Below are 17,532 nucleotides of genomic sequence, written 5' to 3' on the forward strand. Positions count from 1 at the left end.
GATAAGAGTTGGCTAAATGAGGGTTATGAGAGAGAGAAAGGTTGTACATAGGGCAGATCTGACCTGACCTCGGAGCTGTCCATTTGTGATCAGAGCTCTTAGGATTGATGTTAATACCAGATCTGAACAAGGCCATTGTATCACTGGGATGAAACGCCCCTTTTCATTTTAGGGGGAGTACTGATATTAATTTTATATCATCACAAATGATACTTCACCAGTCCATGACTTAATGTAGCAATCGCAATGAAAGATGAAACTTTTCTTTACCAACCTTTCTCCTCTTACCCAAGTGCCAGCGGTAATCCCTGCCCGGCCTCCTGTTCCCGGTAGTGTTCGCTGCAGTGGCTGCTCTAAGGTACCTTTGTAATTCTGCTGCTTTGTCCAAAATCTACAAATGTGCCACAAACATGTTTTAATATTGAACAAATCCATTATTAATGTCATGACATTAACTGGGAAATACCACAGTTGTATCTTGATATTGGTCAGCTACAGTATATTAATGATACGAATGTTACATTTGTTTGTTGTAATCTATTTGTTGTAATTTATATTTTTCATGGGTCTGCTAATGTTTCTATAGGTTCTGCTAAAAGGCCAAACACCATTCCAAAGAAAAGGTTCGACGCAGCTCTTCTGCTCCACAGTATGTCTGACTGGACGTTTGCCTCCAACCCCCAAGAACAGATTGTGTTTCCAGTGCAACAGGTACATGTTTGTTGTTTGGCTGTCACTTTTTAGAAAAAAATCCAACATTCATTCAAAAATGCAAGGAAAAGTTTGTATTCGACCTGTAACGACCCATTTAGATTCAAAATACACAGTCTGGAACGCATCAGACTGCCTGGTGTCCTCTTGAACATCATAGAAGCTGCGTGTGGAAGTGTTTTGAGTTCTACACCATAGACTGAAAAGTAACGATCAAAGGTGATTCTGTCTGTCATCTTTGTACCATGCAACTGCCTTATAACAAATCTGCAGGCTCACTTGTTAACAGCAACTGAGGAGGCACCAAAGACAAGGTCGCTGTTCAACCATGTTAGACTGCAGGCGCATGTGGGTTGAATGTATTTTGAATGAATTGTGTCATGTCAGATACGTTCAAACTGGACTTTTGGAATACTGACAGCCCTAGTGTGTTTCCACTTGACATCAGTATGAACGTCAAATAAGGTTTTCAATTAGGTAAGTTACCGTATACTATAAAAAGTGCGTTAATTTAACACCTACAAATATTCATATTGCCCCCTTTTCTTTTGTACCACAGGGCTGCCTATCTCTTGGCAGACAATTACAGTAAAACTATGTTTGTTTAAAGGCTGATTTATTGTTGTAGGCTATAAAGTTAGGTAGTCAACAATATTTACACAATATTTAACGCATTATTGACACAATAATTCTTGTACAATGATTTATGTGAAACATACAATACACAGTAATGATCTCTTATTCTGCTAAACATGACAGTTTTTTTTATATCAAGAGCCATTATTCTTATATCAACAAAAATGCAGAAAAACATCCCATCTCACAATGTTAAAGACAGCTGGGGAAAATCCAGAATCCACCCCATGATCCAGATCTGCACCAATATTTCATACGTTCTTCTCTGACCGATAGCACATCCTTCAACCTTTGTGACATTGATGATAATGATAGTGTTTATGTGATCCTGCTAACAGTCAAACTAACTAACAAAGACAAAAACCTAACTTCCTTGGCTTAGGTAATAACATCTGTCATATCAAATATATTATTGAATTTTTTTCCTCTTTTCTTGTTTGCTCCAATCCTCAATTCTACCTTCATCCTCTATCTTTTCATCCACTGTATTTATTCCCTGTGCTTTTCTCTTTGCAGGGAGATCATTCAGCCTGGGATCACACTTCTAGCAGACGATAACATGTACATGCACTTCTGTGGCCCGTTCTGTCTGTCTGTCTTTAGAGACAAGAAGAAATATAATGAGAAGCCGCCTAAGAAACCAGTGGAAAAACCCTTCTGCAGTGTCTGCAAAGTTACCAATAAGGTGAGAGGCTTGTAACTTTTACAGTAAGAATAGATTTGGTCAGTGTGCCTAATGACCTAAATCAGGTTCTCTTCCTCATCTTCTTCTCTTTTGTCCTTATGTTTACCTGGGGTCATCTGCTGCAGATTGAGCATGAGGTCACCCTTCAAGGTCGTGTGCACAGACTCTGTGGTGATGCTTGTTTCGTAACATGGCGCAAGATGCGTCTCTTTGCCATGAAATGCTTTGAAAAATGCGGACTTAAGTGTAATGGCTCCTGTCAGCCTCCCAAGGTTGAAAGATATCAGCTCAACTTCTGTAGTCCTGCTTGCATTGGGACTTACAAACAGGTATGTGTCTGTAAAAAACATATTTCTTCTGAAATTAGCATGTTTCAGTATTTATTGCATGATTATGGAGATTTAGCATGAAGAAAAAAAAAATCCATGCTAACCAGAAATCACATAATACTGTAGATAAATAAAATGACACATGTGCTTTATCAAGCATATACTTTTGATGTTACACTTGTGCAAAATGTAAACCCCTAAATCTGTAATTGTTTTTGTGAAGACCTGCAGAAAGACAGTGGACTGTGTCTACTGTCGCAAGATGGCAGTAGTGTCCGCCACCATCATGGAACTGGACCTAAAGGGCAAAGTTCAACTTTACTGTTCACGTCATTGTGTGAAACTCAGCCGATCATCCCGACATAGGCTCAGCGGTAGGACACACAAAGCAGGGACACACACTAACATGCCAGTTTGGGTGGGATATGGATTCGTTAAAGCTAGGGTTGGTAATCCTGGAAAAACGAGGAAAAGAGCCGGCTTTGAAAATAAGCAACTAATATGTCCCACCCCCTTCCAACTTGTTAAAACTATGCCCATATTAACACTTACAGCCTGACAGCTGCTTGAAGCCAACTTTTTATTTCAAGAACAAATTTATTGATTGCTATTTAGACGCAAAGAGGATCTTCAACAAATTCAATATGAAGTGTTTCAGAAACAAATTACCAACCTACCCATTCAACACAGAAGACTTGAAAAAATTGTTTTCAAAACAAATGCTCATATACTATCAACATTTAACAGCTAATCAAATTTGAATTGTTTTTATTTTACCGCAGGTACTCCATTACCATGCAGTCTGTGCAAGGTGACAGCTGTTCCTCAGTATCATCTGGCCATGGTGGATGGCACCATTTGTAACTTCTGCTCCTATGACTGTGTTTCCATTTACAAGGTAAAGGCACCAGTAGCAATAGCCTTATTTAAAACTTGTCTCCATCATAATTTGACATTGTTGTTATTTTTCCTCCATGTCTCTTTAGAAAACTGGGCACCCCTCTCAGCCAGACCTGACCAGTGAAACCTTCTCTCTCAGGGACCCCTCCATCACAGATGCTGTCAAACTAGGGCCCTCTGCTTGTGCCAGCTCAGTTCCTCCCATTCTTCAGGACTACCCATCTTCAGTCCCCTACCCAGGCCATCATCCCAGTCATACCTCAGTGCCCCCAGTCGTGCCCCCCTACATGGCCACGTCCTCCCCCTCTGTTCCAGGGCAAGCACTGACCAGAGTGCCCCCTGGTCAGTCCTCCAAAACAACAGAAGGTGCACACATTGACACCTCCAGACTGACCTGCCATCAGTGCAGCAAACAATTCAGCAACAAGCTGACGCAATACAGTCACCAGGTAAGGAGCACACTGCCAGTTCAGCTAAGTATTAGTTAGTCGAGTAACTTATTTTCACTTTTTATCATTTTCTACTCTTATTTCTAAGAGAAACTGGTTCTGAATTTACTCGGTATTCACTTTATATTTGTATTTTAAATTAAAATGAACTCTATACTATTTTTATCTTCACTTGTTTTTTGTGACTTTAAACCATTATTTTATTTTCTCTGCTATGTTATATTATCTTTTAAAAGCAACCAAGCAGCTTGTGGTAAAATAATGCGGAGGATGTGATAATATGACTAAATCGCAGAGCAACAAGAAAAAGCACGTTTGTTTTCTATAATAAAGTGTGCGTGTCACGGTCCTGCATGGTGTACACAGTGTACTCACAGTGTGCACTTAATCACGGCCGCAGACAGCGCCTGTTCCACACACATCCTCTAACTGGGGCAGGCTGCAGTCAGTGAGCGCTACCGTCAGTCAGGAGCAGCACGAAACACGGTAACGCTTCAACTTCTTCGTCCTCTCTGTATTTTCATGTGAAGTTGTTTTGAAAGTTCACCAGAAACACACGTTTACACCTTTACACAGTTATACCACTGTCGGCCGTCTAGCTTGTTTCTCCGTTGGGCAGCAGTGTTGTTGCTGCTAGCTTCTCGCATACAAAACCCAGAACCCTCCGTGGAGGTGGGTGGGAGCGCGAGAAGCGCGGCGTCTGCATCGTAATTAAAACATGGCGGATTCCGAGGATTTTAGACTAAAACGGTTAAAGGTGAGAAACACACACATCGAATATAATCACAGCGACTCCCGGGCGCCAAGCTGATCTTTTAGCCGATTTAACTGCACGACGCGCGTTGGCTCTGTGCTAGCTTCCGGTCGAGATGTGCATATTTATGCTAACGTCAGCCAGCTAGCTTAAAGCCCTGTAGCTCGCTGCTGTTCAGCTCTGATACACGCCGCTCCCGCCGAGCTCCATTTAAGAGCTTGTTAAATTGATCATGAGCAAAGGAACATATTCAGCCCTGTATGACTCAGGCCGTTTGGATCACAAGAGTGTGAATGAAACTGGTGCTGCAACTTTGTGCTGCAGCTGACTCCCGGTTCCTCAGCAGATGCATCGCGCAGGGCTGCTGCGAACAATACAAAGTGGATATTGTATTTAAGTTGAATCTCGTCAGACGAATCACTTAAACGTGATGTGTATTCGCAGTCTCCGCCAACATGATCCGAGTAGGTTTTGTGGTTTGCATTAAATTATGATTTACCAAAATGCTAGAGATTACCCAAATGTTAATGGTTTGGTGCCAGTCCTCCTCCATTCAACTGAATGGACTGCATGCGGCCTGTAGCCATCATTATTACTAATGTTAATACAGTAATAATGATATCTGGCTACGTTAATAGCCAGATATTGACAACACCAGGATTGTTGTTGTAGTTCCCTCAAACATGACGAACTTGTTTTCATTGAAGATATGAGGTGTGTCTTTCACGACAGCCCAAACATTTAGATAAAAGCTTGAAATTATAAACACCTAAAGAGCTAAACATATGTGTTTCCTTGTCAATAAAGACAAGGGATTGGCTGATTGTTGTGTTCGGTGTTATTAGTCTGTTATGTTATTGTGCCAAGGTGATGGGGAAAGTTGCCCTTATAGACCAATGTGTGAAATGGGTGTGTTGCTGCATGCAGGTTGTATACAGCAGGGGCACCTGCTGGTCAGATGAATTTTCAGCAGTCAAGCAAAGAATAGTTATAACATTAATGAGGGTGCCTCATCTAATACATATGCAGCCTGATGTATAAAGTGCCACTCTATGGAAGGGTAAATATAAAGCTGTGAATTGAACTGCTGGCATCACACTATAACACACGTACTTTAGTATGTAACTCTGTACAAATTGTGTGTTCACATAAACACAAACGACCCTCCCTGTGTGCAAGGTTATTGAGAAAGTTTCAACTGTTATTTTATTTTTCTGAGAATAATTCATGGATCTTGATGGGGAAAAATAGACTGATATTTATGCGTTTGTACAATTTGGCTTCATAAGGGGACTTCTGGGCCTAGATGGAGGTATGGATGCTGTCAGTGCCATTTTAGGCGATACTTTAAACTTTCAAAAGAAATGTAGTTGAGTTGTGACATACAGCATCAATATCTCTGCAAGTGAGGCTGAATGTAGTGTATCTATATGGAAAAAAGATTATAAAAGTTTAGGGTTTGTATCTGGGACCAACCTTGTGCCTTATGTACTTACTGTGTAAACATTGAATATTTAACAAACAATGTTTTCATCTGTTTACACACACCTCAAACTGGATTCCAACTGGTATAAATGTAAATCCAAACCATTGAAAAGTGACTTGGTATGTAGCCATGGGTGATCAGGCATTACCTCATACATCCAATAACAAGTGCAGTCCAGAAGTCTGAGACCTTTTGTAATTTGTGATCATTTATGTTAGCAAATTAAGGTAGTTCTTTCTGTATATTTAGGAATTAATTTAGAATTTAAAGTTTTGTAAATATTTTCTTTAAAAAGTGTACTTTAGGTGATATCAACTTGTACAAGTTTTACAGTTATGAACTTTTTTGTCATTCTTGATAGATATTCTGTGGAGAAAGATCTATTGAAAATGAAACTGGTTTGGTAAGTTCGGTAATCAATTGTTGACGAGTAAAGAAAGCTGACATGAGTTGGCTTCTTGAAAGACCTTATTTTACAAGCCTCTCTCTCCCTTACAGCACGAGGAGCACCTGTCCAGAGTGTTTGATGAAGTGATGGGGCTGGGAGACTTCGCTGAATCCTCTAGGGGCTCTGCCACTTCTTCTAAGAGTGGAGGTCAGGAGGAAACGAAGGCAGTAGATGAAACATCAGGACAAGAGGAGCAGCAACCGGTTGAAGAAGAGGATAGCAATGGCAGTAGACAAGAAGAAAAAATGGACGAGGGGGTAGTAGAATCCCCCTTTCCTCGCATTTCCTCCCCTCCCTCTGGTCAACCCTCCGCATTTAACTTGAGAACCAATGAAGGAGGAGGAGGGAAAGGAGGAGGAAGTGGAGGGGCCGCATTTGATGATGCACTTGATGGCCTTCCTCTGTATGAGCCAGAAGAAGAGGATGAAGATTGGCACTTTGCCCTGCCAATGGGCTCCTTGGAGGACGTTGATATGGATAAGGCCAACAGAAAAAAAAGCAAAGCGGACAAGGGGAACAATTCAAGTCGAGGCGATCCCTTTACTAATCAGCCCAAAGGAGAGGAGAAAGAGAAGGACGAGAGCACAGAGTCTGCCAACACTTCCCACTCCTCCCAGGACAACACACCTGACAACAGCCAAGGTAAGAGATCCCACAAGGTAAACAGTTTTAAAGGACCAGTTCAGTTAATTTAATGCCTTGAGGAAATAAGCTAGATGTCTTCATAAGGGTTATTTAGTTTTGGAGACTGGGTTTTTAACAGAGACTTTTTGACAAACTGGGAGTGTAAAGGTTTAAATGACAAAAGGCTATACCAAAATCTATAATTGAGTTGTATTATGCCGATGATCCAGTAGAGAGTTTGACCCAGACTAAAAGTCATCTGTTTTGATCATTCTTTTTAGGGATGCACCGATTTATCGGCCGAACATCGGTAGCGGCCGATATTCGCCTCGTTTACTGATATCGGCTTATCGGTAATAAACTTGACTTTCACCGATATCATTGGCCGATGTTCATGTTTGTGGTAAAACCGCTGGGCACGTGCCGCGGCTGGGGGAGCAGTCGCTCCCTCGCCCTCCTCTCCGCGCCGCCGGAGGCTCAGTGTGCGGCACCGGGAGGTCCTCATCCGGTGGCACCTCACAGCGTCACTGGTGCGGGGGCTTTCTTTCTCTTGGACCGCGGGGCAGTGTCCATCGCCGGCGCGGAAGGCGGGCCGTTGGAGGGGACCGGGTACGCGGTCAGCGGCGGCCACTCTGGACGCGTGTCGGGCCCTTCTCGCGGATCACCTCAGCTACGGCGACCGCTGGGGGAACCCTCTGTTCGCGCGCGGGGGGGGGGCATCCTGTGGTGCGCCTTTGCTGGCGCCTAGCAGCTGACTGAGAACTGGTGCGGACCAGGGGAATCCGACTGTTTAATTAAAACAAGCATCGCGAAGGGCCACGGGGGGTGTTGACGCGATGTGATTTCTGCCCGACACTCAAAACAGGTAAAACTGAGGAGGGCTTGTTAAGTTATCTTGACTCACACAGTGTAACTTAAAAAGTATGAGCGTAGCGTCTGTTTAAGTACTTTATTCTCATGTGCATCGGCTCTATTCATCCGTCTCATGCACAGGTAACAAGGGAATTGACAACATACCTCATACACACAGAAGCCGTAACACATCTAATAAACGGGCAATACTGCTACCGTAAATCAATGAGAAGAGCGTACTCTATAATGATACTTTAACAGGGCTGTTTTAGACAGGGTAAAAAGGTGCTGTTTTAAATTATCCTTGTGGTATTTTGACCAAAATATCTTTTGGTCATTTCATTAAGATCCCAAGGAACCATTTCAACTTGCGGTAAAATGGGCATAATATGTCTCTGTTAAATAAAGTTTAGTTAAATCAAAGATTGTTTCAATTTTTTTAAATAGTGCTTTTTAAATAATGATTTAATTATTTTTCTGGCACAAAAGGGTGAATGAATAACAACAAAAAGAAAATAAACAAATATCGGTATCGGCCAGATTGTTATTTTAAATATCGGTATCGGCCAAGAATTTCCAAATCTGGTGCATCCCTAATTCTTTTAGATTTTTTTTTTCTTGTGAGTCCATCAGCTGTATGGTGATATCATTTTGAATAGCTGGATTGGCAGTGAAAGCAACTTTGGCCTGTAATCATCTTTAGTTGTGCAGTGTGGCTCCATTTCCTGTGACTGGGCTTGAAGCCCCTTTTCCACTGGCCAGAAAACCCTCAAACACCGACTAACATTTAGCTTTTGTCTCCAATGTGTTTGGATGCAACACCTCGAAGAGCAAATTTTTCAAATTTTTCCAATATCCTTCATATCACGCAAGATGCAACATTAAAAAGATAGATGTGAGAGAGCTTCTTGGTTTCCAAGGTACTGATGGTTTCGTACATGACTCACCAGGGGGAAAAAACAGAGAGGCAAACACCTACTAGCAATTGGGAAAGGAGTCAGTTGCCTTTTTCGGGTTTACCCGTGTTTAAAAACTTGTGTATAGCCTTTAATGTTGATAAGAAATCAAATGATAAGAGTTGGCTGAATCGGCAGCAATGAGGGTTATTGAGAGAGAAAGATTGTACATAAAGAATCAGTGATTTTATTTAATGAAATTATTTTTCTTAAATTTATTTATCTTAATCATTTTTTACCCTCATTGTTTTTTACCTTTTCACAAGGACATGACCATGGACGACTTCAAGGCAAAACTAAATTCCTCAGAACCAACTTCTTATACGGCACATATTGAATTATTTTTTTCGATCTCTGAATTGAAATCAAGAGTGGTGTCATCTGAGAATAGTAGACTTAGTCTAAGAAAAGTAGCATACATTTTTTGAAAAAAGTGTTTTCTTTATCTAAATATGTTTTTCCCTCCCTGTCAGATGGTGGCCCCCTGAACGAGGGAGAGGAGACGGATGACAGTCAGCAGGGAGAGGTGGGGATTCGGTGAAATATCAAGAGCTTGCTTTAAAAGTAATTAAAAAAAAAATCTTAAGTCATTCTATTCTTGATATTTCAGAGATCAGAAGCAGCTCCGGTGGAGGACAGTAATCCCCCAATGTCTCCGACGATCAATATTAAAGATGAGCCTATCGATGAAGGCTACGACGCTGCTTTACTGCCTCAGAGCTCCATCAGGCAAATCAAAGAGGAGCTGGAGCATCAGGAGGTACGTGTGACGAAAGGATGTTAGAAGTGTGCATCTGCTGTTTACTTTTTGCTATTCTCTGTCTGAGTCGTATTATTCAATATTGGATTAAAATAAAAAAGTATTTAAGGTGCTAATAGCTTCCACTGTATGCTGATAGTGAATGAAAAATAAGACACTTTAAATCAGTTGGTTTTATCTTATGAACATGAGAAGGAAGGCACCCTGAACTATATAAAGAAAATCTAATTTCTCATGTTTAATCATTTCAGGAAGAGCTGAGAATCAGTTCTGTCTACTCTGTAGGAGGAGCAAACACCTTTGTGTCTCCTAGTGGTGAGTTGAAATGTTCTTTTGCATATTCCACTATTTATTTCTTTGCTCTCTTTTAAACTACAGCTGTAGTTTTGCAGTGGTTATATTGACCATGTTCCGACCTGGTAACGTTCCGTCCTGAGTGATCCGATTACAACTTGACCGCTCTAAGCAAATGTGTCTTGAGATCTCTCAGACCATACAGAGGTGGAGGGACGCACAAGCCCACATTCTTTCACCATGTGAACTTATTCATTTTAGGGGGAGCACTGATATTCATTTTATATCATCACAAATGCTACTTCACCAGTGCATGACTTAATATAGCAGTCTCAATGAAAGATGAAGCTTTTCTTTACCAACCTTTCTCCTCTTACCCAAGTGCCAGCGGCAATCCCTGCCCCACCCCCAGCAGCCATTTTTATCCCAGGTAGAGGTACAGTCCTACAAGCTATGACTCAGCTTCCTGTGAGACCAGCAATTTCAATCCCAGGTCCATTACCAGCTTTGGCAGCAGCGCCCCAACGCCCACCTCATCCTCCTGTTCCCGGTAGTGTTCGCTGCAGTGGCTGCTCTAAGGTACCTTTGTGACTCTGCTGCTTGTCAAAATCTAAAAATGTGTCACATATAGGTTTTTAATATTGACAAATCAATCATTAATGTCAAAAATGTCATCCCATTGATTCGGAAATACAACAGTTGATCTTGATATTGGTCAGCCACAGTATATTAATGACAAGAATGTTAAATTTGTTTGTTGAAATCTATTTCTTGTAATTTATATTTTTCATGGGTCTGCTAATGTTTCTATAGGTTCTGCTAAAAGGCCAAACAGCATTCCAAAGAAAAGGTTCGACGCAGCTCTTCTGCTCCACAGTATGTCTGACTGGACATTTGCCTCCAACCCCCAAGAACAGATTGTGTTTCCAGTGCAACAGGTACATGTTTGTTGTTTGGCTGTCACTTTTCGTAAAAAATTCCAACATTCATTCAAACATGCGAGGAAAAGTTTGTATTTGACCGGTATCGACCCATTCAGAATCAATATACAGTCTGGAAGCGCATCAGGGCACTGTTGCCCTCTTGACCTGTCAGTGAAGTAAGCCATTAATCAGTGGTGGGAAGTAACGAAGTAGAAATACTTTGTTACTGTACTTAGGTAGATTTTTCACATCTGTACTTTACTTGAGTATTTATTCTCCTGACGACTTTTTCTTCTACTCGTTACATTTGAACAGAAATTTCTGTACTTTCTACTTTGTATATTCTCAAAACTGGCTTGTTACTTGAGAAGTTGGCGAACCTCGACGCAAGGCGCACCTCTCTCGCTCACTCGCACGCCCGCTGCCTTAGATGCGCAGGTCCAGTGGCGTCTTTGCTGTCGGGCGGGGCAGCGCGAGACCCTAAGCGTCCGGAGGTTGGTCGGGCTGCCTTGATCGACCGGGGTCGTGCAGGCTGTAACGGTATTGATCCCTCGGCAGGTTCACCTTCAGAAATTTTGTTAAGAGTTTTACTTCCTCTAGTCCAGTTTGATCGTCTTCTCGGTGCTCCGCCATGGCCGTTACCGACTCTGGAGGGGCCGATCTGAGGACCTCCCTAAACCATCCAATGGGGAGTAGCGATGTGTGTACAAAGGGCAGGGACTTACTAAACGCACATTCCCCAATCAATTTATTCCCTTTAGAATTATCCAGGTGCTTCTGCAGGAGCTCAGTTCACTTCAGTCTTTAGAATTTAGTCTGATATTTGGCTGCAACACAAGACTGTGTTCAGTGAGTTTTTTTCTTCTCTGTACTAGCAAAGTGCATGTTGGCAAAAGAGAAACTCTTATTTTGTGTGCCTAGATCTTGTTTCCCTTGGCTGAGTTATCATAAGGGGCATTGTTTATCATTCCTGCTGCTGATGAAAGGTCCATGTTTAGTGATATTTACAGAATGTTTAGTGGTTATACTGTGGTCTATTAGTGTTCTTAGGCTGACACAAGAGGCACTTGTTTATAGTTGATTCTTTGTTGTCTCTAGAAGTTCAGATGCACTAGTCCATTACTATTTGAACCTCAGCATCTAGGGTTCCAAAATTTTAAAATTATACATTATATGCATATTGTTGTTATAATTTTTAAGTCAGTTTAAATGCATCTTGAGGAGAAACATTCTGGGGAGTTTTGTGTCTGTATAGGCCTACTATAAAAAGCACTTTGCATTTATTATTTTGGTACTTGTACTTTTACTTTTGATACTTAAGTACATTTCAAAACCATACTTAAGAACATTTAATATGAGCTACTTTAAGACTTTTACTCGAGTCATTTTCTGACGGGTGACTTTTACTTTTACCGAAGTCACTCTCAGGTAAGATATCTGTACTTTGGCTTTCAAGTACTTTATCCACCATTGCCAGTAATATTACGTTATGTTGTAAAGAAAATTGTTGAATCTAGCAAGCAAAGCCGTCCTGAACATCACAGAAGCTGCGTTTGGAAGTGTTTTGAGTTCTACACCATAGACTGAAAAGTAACGATCAACGGTGATTCTGTCTGTCATCTTTGTACCATACAACTGCCTTATAACAAATCTGCAGGCTCACTTGTTAACAGCAGCTGAGGAGGCACCAAAGACCAGGTCGCTGTTCAACCATGTTAGACTGCAGGCGCATGTGGGTTGAATGTTTTTGAACGATTTGTGTGTCAAATACGTTCAAACTTGACCTTTGGAAATACTGACAGACCTACTTTGTTTCTACAACCTACTTTAAAAAGTGCGTTAATTTAACACCTACAAATATTCATATTGCCCCTTTTTCTTTTGTACCACAGGGCTGCCTATCTCTTGGCAGACAATTACAGTAAAACAGTTTGTTTAAAGGGCGTTTTATTGCTGTAGACTATAAAGTTAGGAAGACTTATTCATCAAGTGTTTGTTTTACAGCTACTTAACATGGAATTATGAAGGTTGCTTCAAGGCTTTTCCAGTTTGCTCAAACCCTGTATTCCCTGTTTTTTTCTCTTTGCAGGGAGATCCTTCAGCCCAGGGACATGATCACAATTCCAGCAGACGATAACACGTACATGCACTTCTGTGGCCAGTTCTGTCTGTCCGTCTTTAGACACAAGAAGAAACTTAATGAGAAGCCTCTTGACAAACGACTGGAGAAGAAGCCAGAGAAGCCGCCTGAGAAACCAGTCGAGCGGCAGCCTGAAAAACCCTTCTGCAGTGTCTGCAAAGTTACCAATAAGGTGAGAGGCTTGTAACTTTTACAGTAAGAATAGATTTGGTCAGTGTGCCTAATGAGCTAAATCATGTTCTCTCTCATTTTCTTCTTCTCTCTTTTCCTTATGTTTGCCTGGGGTCATCTGCTGCAGATTGAGCATGAGGTCACCCATCAAGGTCGTCTGCACAGACTCTGTGGTGATGCTTGTTTTGTAACATGGCGCAAGATGCGTCACTTAGCCATGAACTGCTGTGAAGGCTGCGGACTCTACTGTAATAGCAACTCAGGCTCCTGTCAGACTCTCACGGTTGAAAGATCTCAGCTCAACTTCTGTAGTCCTACTTGCATTGGGACTTACAAACAGGTATGTGTCTGTAAAAACCTATTTCTTCTGAAATAAGGATGTTTCAGTATTTATTGCATGATTATGGAGATTTAGCATGAAGAAAAAACGCACGTTTTTAACCATGCCAACCAGAAATCACATTATCGTAGATAAATAAAATGGCACATGTGCTTTATCAAGCATATACTTTTGATGTTATACATGTACAAAATTTAAACCCCTAAACCTGTAATTGTTTTTGTGAAGACCTGCAGAAAGACAGTGGACTGTGTCTACTGTCACAAGATGGCGGTAGTGTCCGCCACCATCATGGAACGAGACCAAAAGGGCAAAGTTCAACTTTACTGTTCACCTGTTTGTGTGGAACAGAGCCGACCACCCCGACATATGCTCAGCGGTAGGACACACAAAGCAGGGACACACACTAACATGCCAGTTTGGGTGGGATATGCATTCGTTAAAGCTAGGGTTGGTAATCCTGGAATAAACTAGCAAGAGCTGGCTTTGAAAATAAGCAACTGATACGTCCCACCCCCTCCTAGCTTCTTAAAACTACGCCCATATTAACACTTACAGCCTTGAAAAAAGAATTTTCAAAACAAATGCTCATATACTATCAACGTTTAACAGCTAATCAAATTTTCATTTTTATTTTACCGCAGGTACTCCATTTCCATGCAGTCTCTGCAAGGTGACAGCTGTTCCTCAGTATCATCTGGCCATGGTGGACGGCACCATTCGTAACTTCTGCTCCTATGACTGTGTTTCCATTTACAGGGTAAAGGCACCAGTAGCAATAGCCTTATTTAAACCTTGTCTCCATCATAATTTGACATTGTTGTTATTTTTCCTCCATGTCTCTTTAGAAAACTGGGCACCCCTCTCAGCCAGACCTTACCAATGGAACCTTCTCTCTCAGGGACCCCTCCATCAGAGATGCAGTCAAACTAGGGCCCTCTGCTGGGGCCAGCTCAGTTCCTCCCATTCCTCAGGACTACCCATCTTCAGTCCCCTACCCAGGCCATCATCCCAGTCATACCTCAGTGCCCCCAGTCGTGCCCCCCTACATGGCCACGTCCTCCCCCTCTGTTCCAGGGCAAACACTGACCAGAGTGCCCCCTGGTCAGTCCTCCAAAACAACAGAAGGTGGACACATTGACACCTCCAGACTGACCTGCCATCAGTGCAGCAAACACTTCAGCAACAAGCCGACACTATTCAGTCACCAGGTAAGGAGCACAGGTCAAGAGCATGTGTACATGTAGACACTCGTCAAATATACACTTGACCCCAACTTCCTTATAGTTACAGGCTTGACCTGAGTGTAACGCTAACCATAGACATGATTTTTTTTTTTTTGCAGGGTCGTATTTCTATGTTTTGCACTACAACGTGTTGTGAACAATACAAAACCCAGAAAAATATCCTGGCAGTGTGCGAGTGCTGTAAACGTGAGAAGGTTCCCTTTGAAATCCTCAGCAACAACCAACAGGAGCTAGTCTTCTGCAGTGAAAGTGAGTTCACACAGAAATGGCCTTTTCACATTTTATTCACCTCTGTTATATCCTTTTAATTAAGTGGATAATTGACTTGGTAACCTCGTCACAGTCTTCATAAAGCTTTTTTTTTATAAATGAATATAGTTCTAAATCCTGATTTAAAGGCTGTGTCTGAAATCACCAATTAACCACCCCCTACTCACTATATAGGGACTCCTGTGTAGAGGACAAAAATAAAAAAATGCTTTAATGCGCTTATTGGCGCCGGTAACTATATAGTGGACTGTAAAGGGATTAGTGACTGATTTCAGACACAGCTGAAGTGTCTCTGAACTTTTGTGGCAGAAATACATGTTCATGGTACTGTAATATAAAAAATACAATGTCCCATATGTCATGTGTTTCAGACTGTAAGACTCTCTACAAACATGAGCTGACCTCTAGTAACAAGGATCATACCTGGCGTCCCTGCTCATACTGCTCTAGCATCAGCCAGAAGATGCTGCACAGTCATTATGGCGGCAAGATCGAGGAGTTTTGTAAACCCCACTGCATGTCCCAGTACACTGTGATCTACTATGGGGTAAGGAGTTGGATTTCACAGTGCAATCTACAGTTTATTACACTAAAAGAAGCGTCTTAGTTTGTGTCCGTTTTGGTTGTGTTTCTTTGCTGATCTGTATTTCCTTTGTCCTTCCTCTCGACCTGTTTCTTTCCGTCATCTTCTGTCCAGATGGGGAGATGTGACAGTTGTAGGAAGCAGGGCCACATGACTGAAAAGCTTCAGTGTTTGGGTTCAGTCCGTAACTTCTGTCACCTGCCCTGCCTTCTACATTACTGCCACCATCATTTTGAGACGAGCCAAAACAGCAACAGTAACGGTACTGGAACGGCCCCACAGACACCATATGGTAACTTGTGTCAAATTTGTGTTGATGTGGTCTTGAGCAGAGTTTGTGCAAGCTCATCCAAAATAAAAATCATGAGTGGGAATATGATGTGGCAATGTTCTCACCTCACTGCACAGTGGGAGCTATGTTTAAGTAGCTTTTTGGTTTTAACTTAAATAAAAAATTTACTTTTTACTTTAACTACAAATATTTATTTTATTGAAAATCTTGATAAATAAGGGCAGGTTCAAACAGTCTAAATATAATTTTACATCTGGGCTTTGATTTTAAAGTCCCTTCTTTCTTTCTTCTAGCTCCTACGCAGCCACATCACTCCTCAAAGATGAGTCCTGTCATAGCTGATGTCGTCTCATTGGCCAGTGGCTCTGCCACTCAGCCTAGTGTATCAGCAGATACTGCTCAGACTGGTTAGTTTATTGACATATCCCTGGGTGGCTGTTTTCAAAGTACATATCCGATTCTCTTCACAACCATCCAACATAGGAATAACTCATCCAAATGTTATTTCTAGTGAAAAGTAGAGATTGTTCTATATTGAATCAACTAATATAAAATTATTTAGTTATGGTAGTAACTCATGGTCGTCATGGTTTTCTGTATTTATAATATGTATTTCTAGAGTGTTTTTATAGTTTTCTCCCTCTTTTGTAGGAGCACTTCCAGCCTCCATTGACGGAAAGAACCTTGACCATGTATGTACCTTGTGTTTTTGTCACAGGCTAGACCAGGGGTGGGGAGCATTCGCTCTCCGGGCCATATGTGGCCCGTGAGGCAATTCATAAATGCAAAAAATCAAATAAAAAGCGAAAGCGACTTTAAGTCTGTGAAGCTCCACCAGTGTGCCTGCATTTAGCTGCTCAAAACTATAAAACTTAAAGCTCATGTAAATCCTAGCCACCCCTTCTCTTTACTGGGCTGGTAAGATATATTCTGTGCCAGATGTTAAATATTCATTCAAGAGCATTTTTGTGAACAGAGCCAGAGAGTCCATTTTATTAATTGGACTCTGGTGTCTGGTTTAGTTAATCTGTTTTATTCATCAAGGATATTTTATTATTTTTAACTGATATGTCAGACTGAATATTCTTAAGAATTGTATTCATTGTTCTTTGCAAGGGTGAACATGCATTATTATGCTGTAACATTGTCACATCAGTTGTATAGGATGTCTCAGTTATATTTAATTGTTTACATGACGATATCAGGTCCAATAAGCATTTGTCTAAATTTAAGATTTAAGATCTGGTTAAAAAATTAACTGCCCCTTTATTTTTTTGTATTGTCTGTGTCCAGGCGAGCACACAGACTGACGCCATGCGTGTGCCTGTGTCCCGTCGGCGTCAAATGAAGAACAAATCGGTTCTGTGTCGCCCCTTCACTATGGACCAAGAGACTATGTGCCAGCTGCCCACATCTTCCACTGAATCAGAAGGTAACTAGAAAATGATGTGATCATATTGTGGATGTTAAGTTCAGAGAACATCAGCTCAGCAGTTTTGGGAGTGCGTGCTGAGTTTCACACTGTCTAGTGGCATCCCGACAGTAAAGTGCCACAGAACCTATTTTCAGTGGCTTCAGAAAGTATTTAGACCTCTTCACCATTTCCACACGTTTACCAGATGAAAACATGTTTTAGAAGAGGGAAAAAAGCCCAGACATTTCTCATATACACAAGTTGTCAT

General features: G+C 41.5%; 1 protein-coding gene across 9 annotated transcripts in view; it reads left to right on the forward strand.

The window, feature by feature from the left end:
- Positions 1-17,532, forward strand: part of LOC128450695 (zinc finger MYM-type protein 4) — a 35,409-nt gene that overhangs the window by 4,724 nt on the left and 13,153 nt on the right. For 6 of the 9 annotated variants that reach the window (XM_053434295.1, XM_053434298.1, XM_053434302.1 and 3 more), the window contains exons 6-30: positions 294-358; positions 587-711; positions 1,864-2,032; positions 2,158-2,361; positions 2,585-2,735; positions 3,144-3,259; positions 3,348-3,710; positions 6,312-6,353; positions 6,449-7,040; positions 9,304-9,356; positions 9,441-9,590; positions 9,842-9,905; positions 10,267-10,463; positions 10,698-10,822; positions 12,897-13,119; positions 13,246-13,458; positions 13,687-13,837; positions 14,103-14,218; positions 14,307-14,669; positions 14,804-14,954; positions 15,347-15,522; positions 15,673-15,850; positions 16,144-16,257; positions 16,502-16,542; positions 17,144-17,282. In XM_053434295.1, the coding sequence (XP_053290270.1) occupies positions 294-358; positions 587-711; positions 1,864-2,032; positions 2,158-2,361; positions 2,585-2,735; positions 3,144-3,259; positions 3,348-3,710; positions 6,312-6,353; positions 6,449-7,040; positions 9,304-9,356; positions 9,441-9,590; positions 9,842-9,905; positions 10,267-10,463; positions 10,698-10,822; positions 12,897-13,119; positions 13,246-13,458; positions 13,687-13,837; positions 14,103-14,218; positions 14,307-14,669; positions 14,804-14,954; positions 15,347-15,522; positions 15,673-15,850; positions 16,144-16,257; positions 16,502-16,542; positions 17,144-17,282 (4,281 nt within the window). The remainder of the gene's footprint in view (positions 1-293; positions 359-586; positions 712-1,863; positions 2,033-2,157; positions 2,362-2,584; positions 2,736-3,143; positions 3,260-3,347; positions 3,711-6,311; positions 6,354-6,448; positions 7,041-9,303; positions 9,357-9,440; positions 9,591-9,841; positions 9,906-10,266; positions 10,464-10,697; positions 10,823-12,896; positions 13,120-13,245; positions 13,459-13,686; positions 13,838-14,102; positions 14,219-14,306; positions 14,670-14,803; positions 14,955-15,346; positions 15,523-15,672; positions 15,851-16,143; positions 16,258-16,501; positions 16,543-17,143; positions 17,283-17,532) is intronic. The other 3 variants (XM_053434299.1, XM_053434300.1, XM_053434301.1) reach the window with 3 other exon arrangements.

This window comes from Pleuronectes platessa, chromosome 11 (assembly GCF_947347685.1).
Source record: "Pleuronectes platessa chromosome 11, fPlePla1.1, whole genome shotgun sequence".
Lineage (NCBI taxonomy): Eukaryota > Metazoa > Chordata > Actinopteri > Pleuronectiformes > Pleuronectidae > Pleuronectes > Pleuronectes platessa.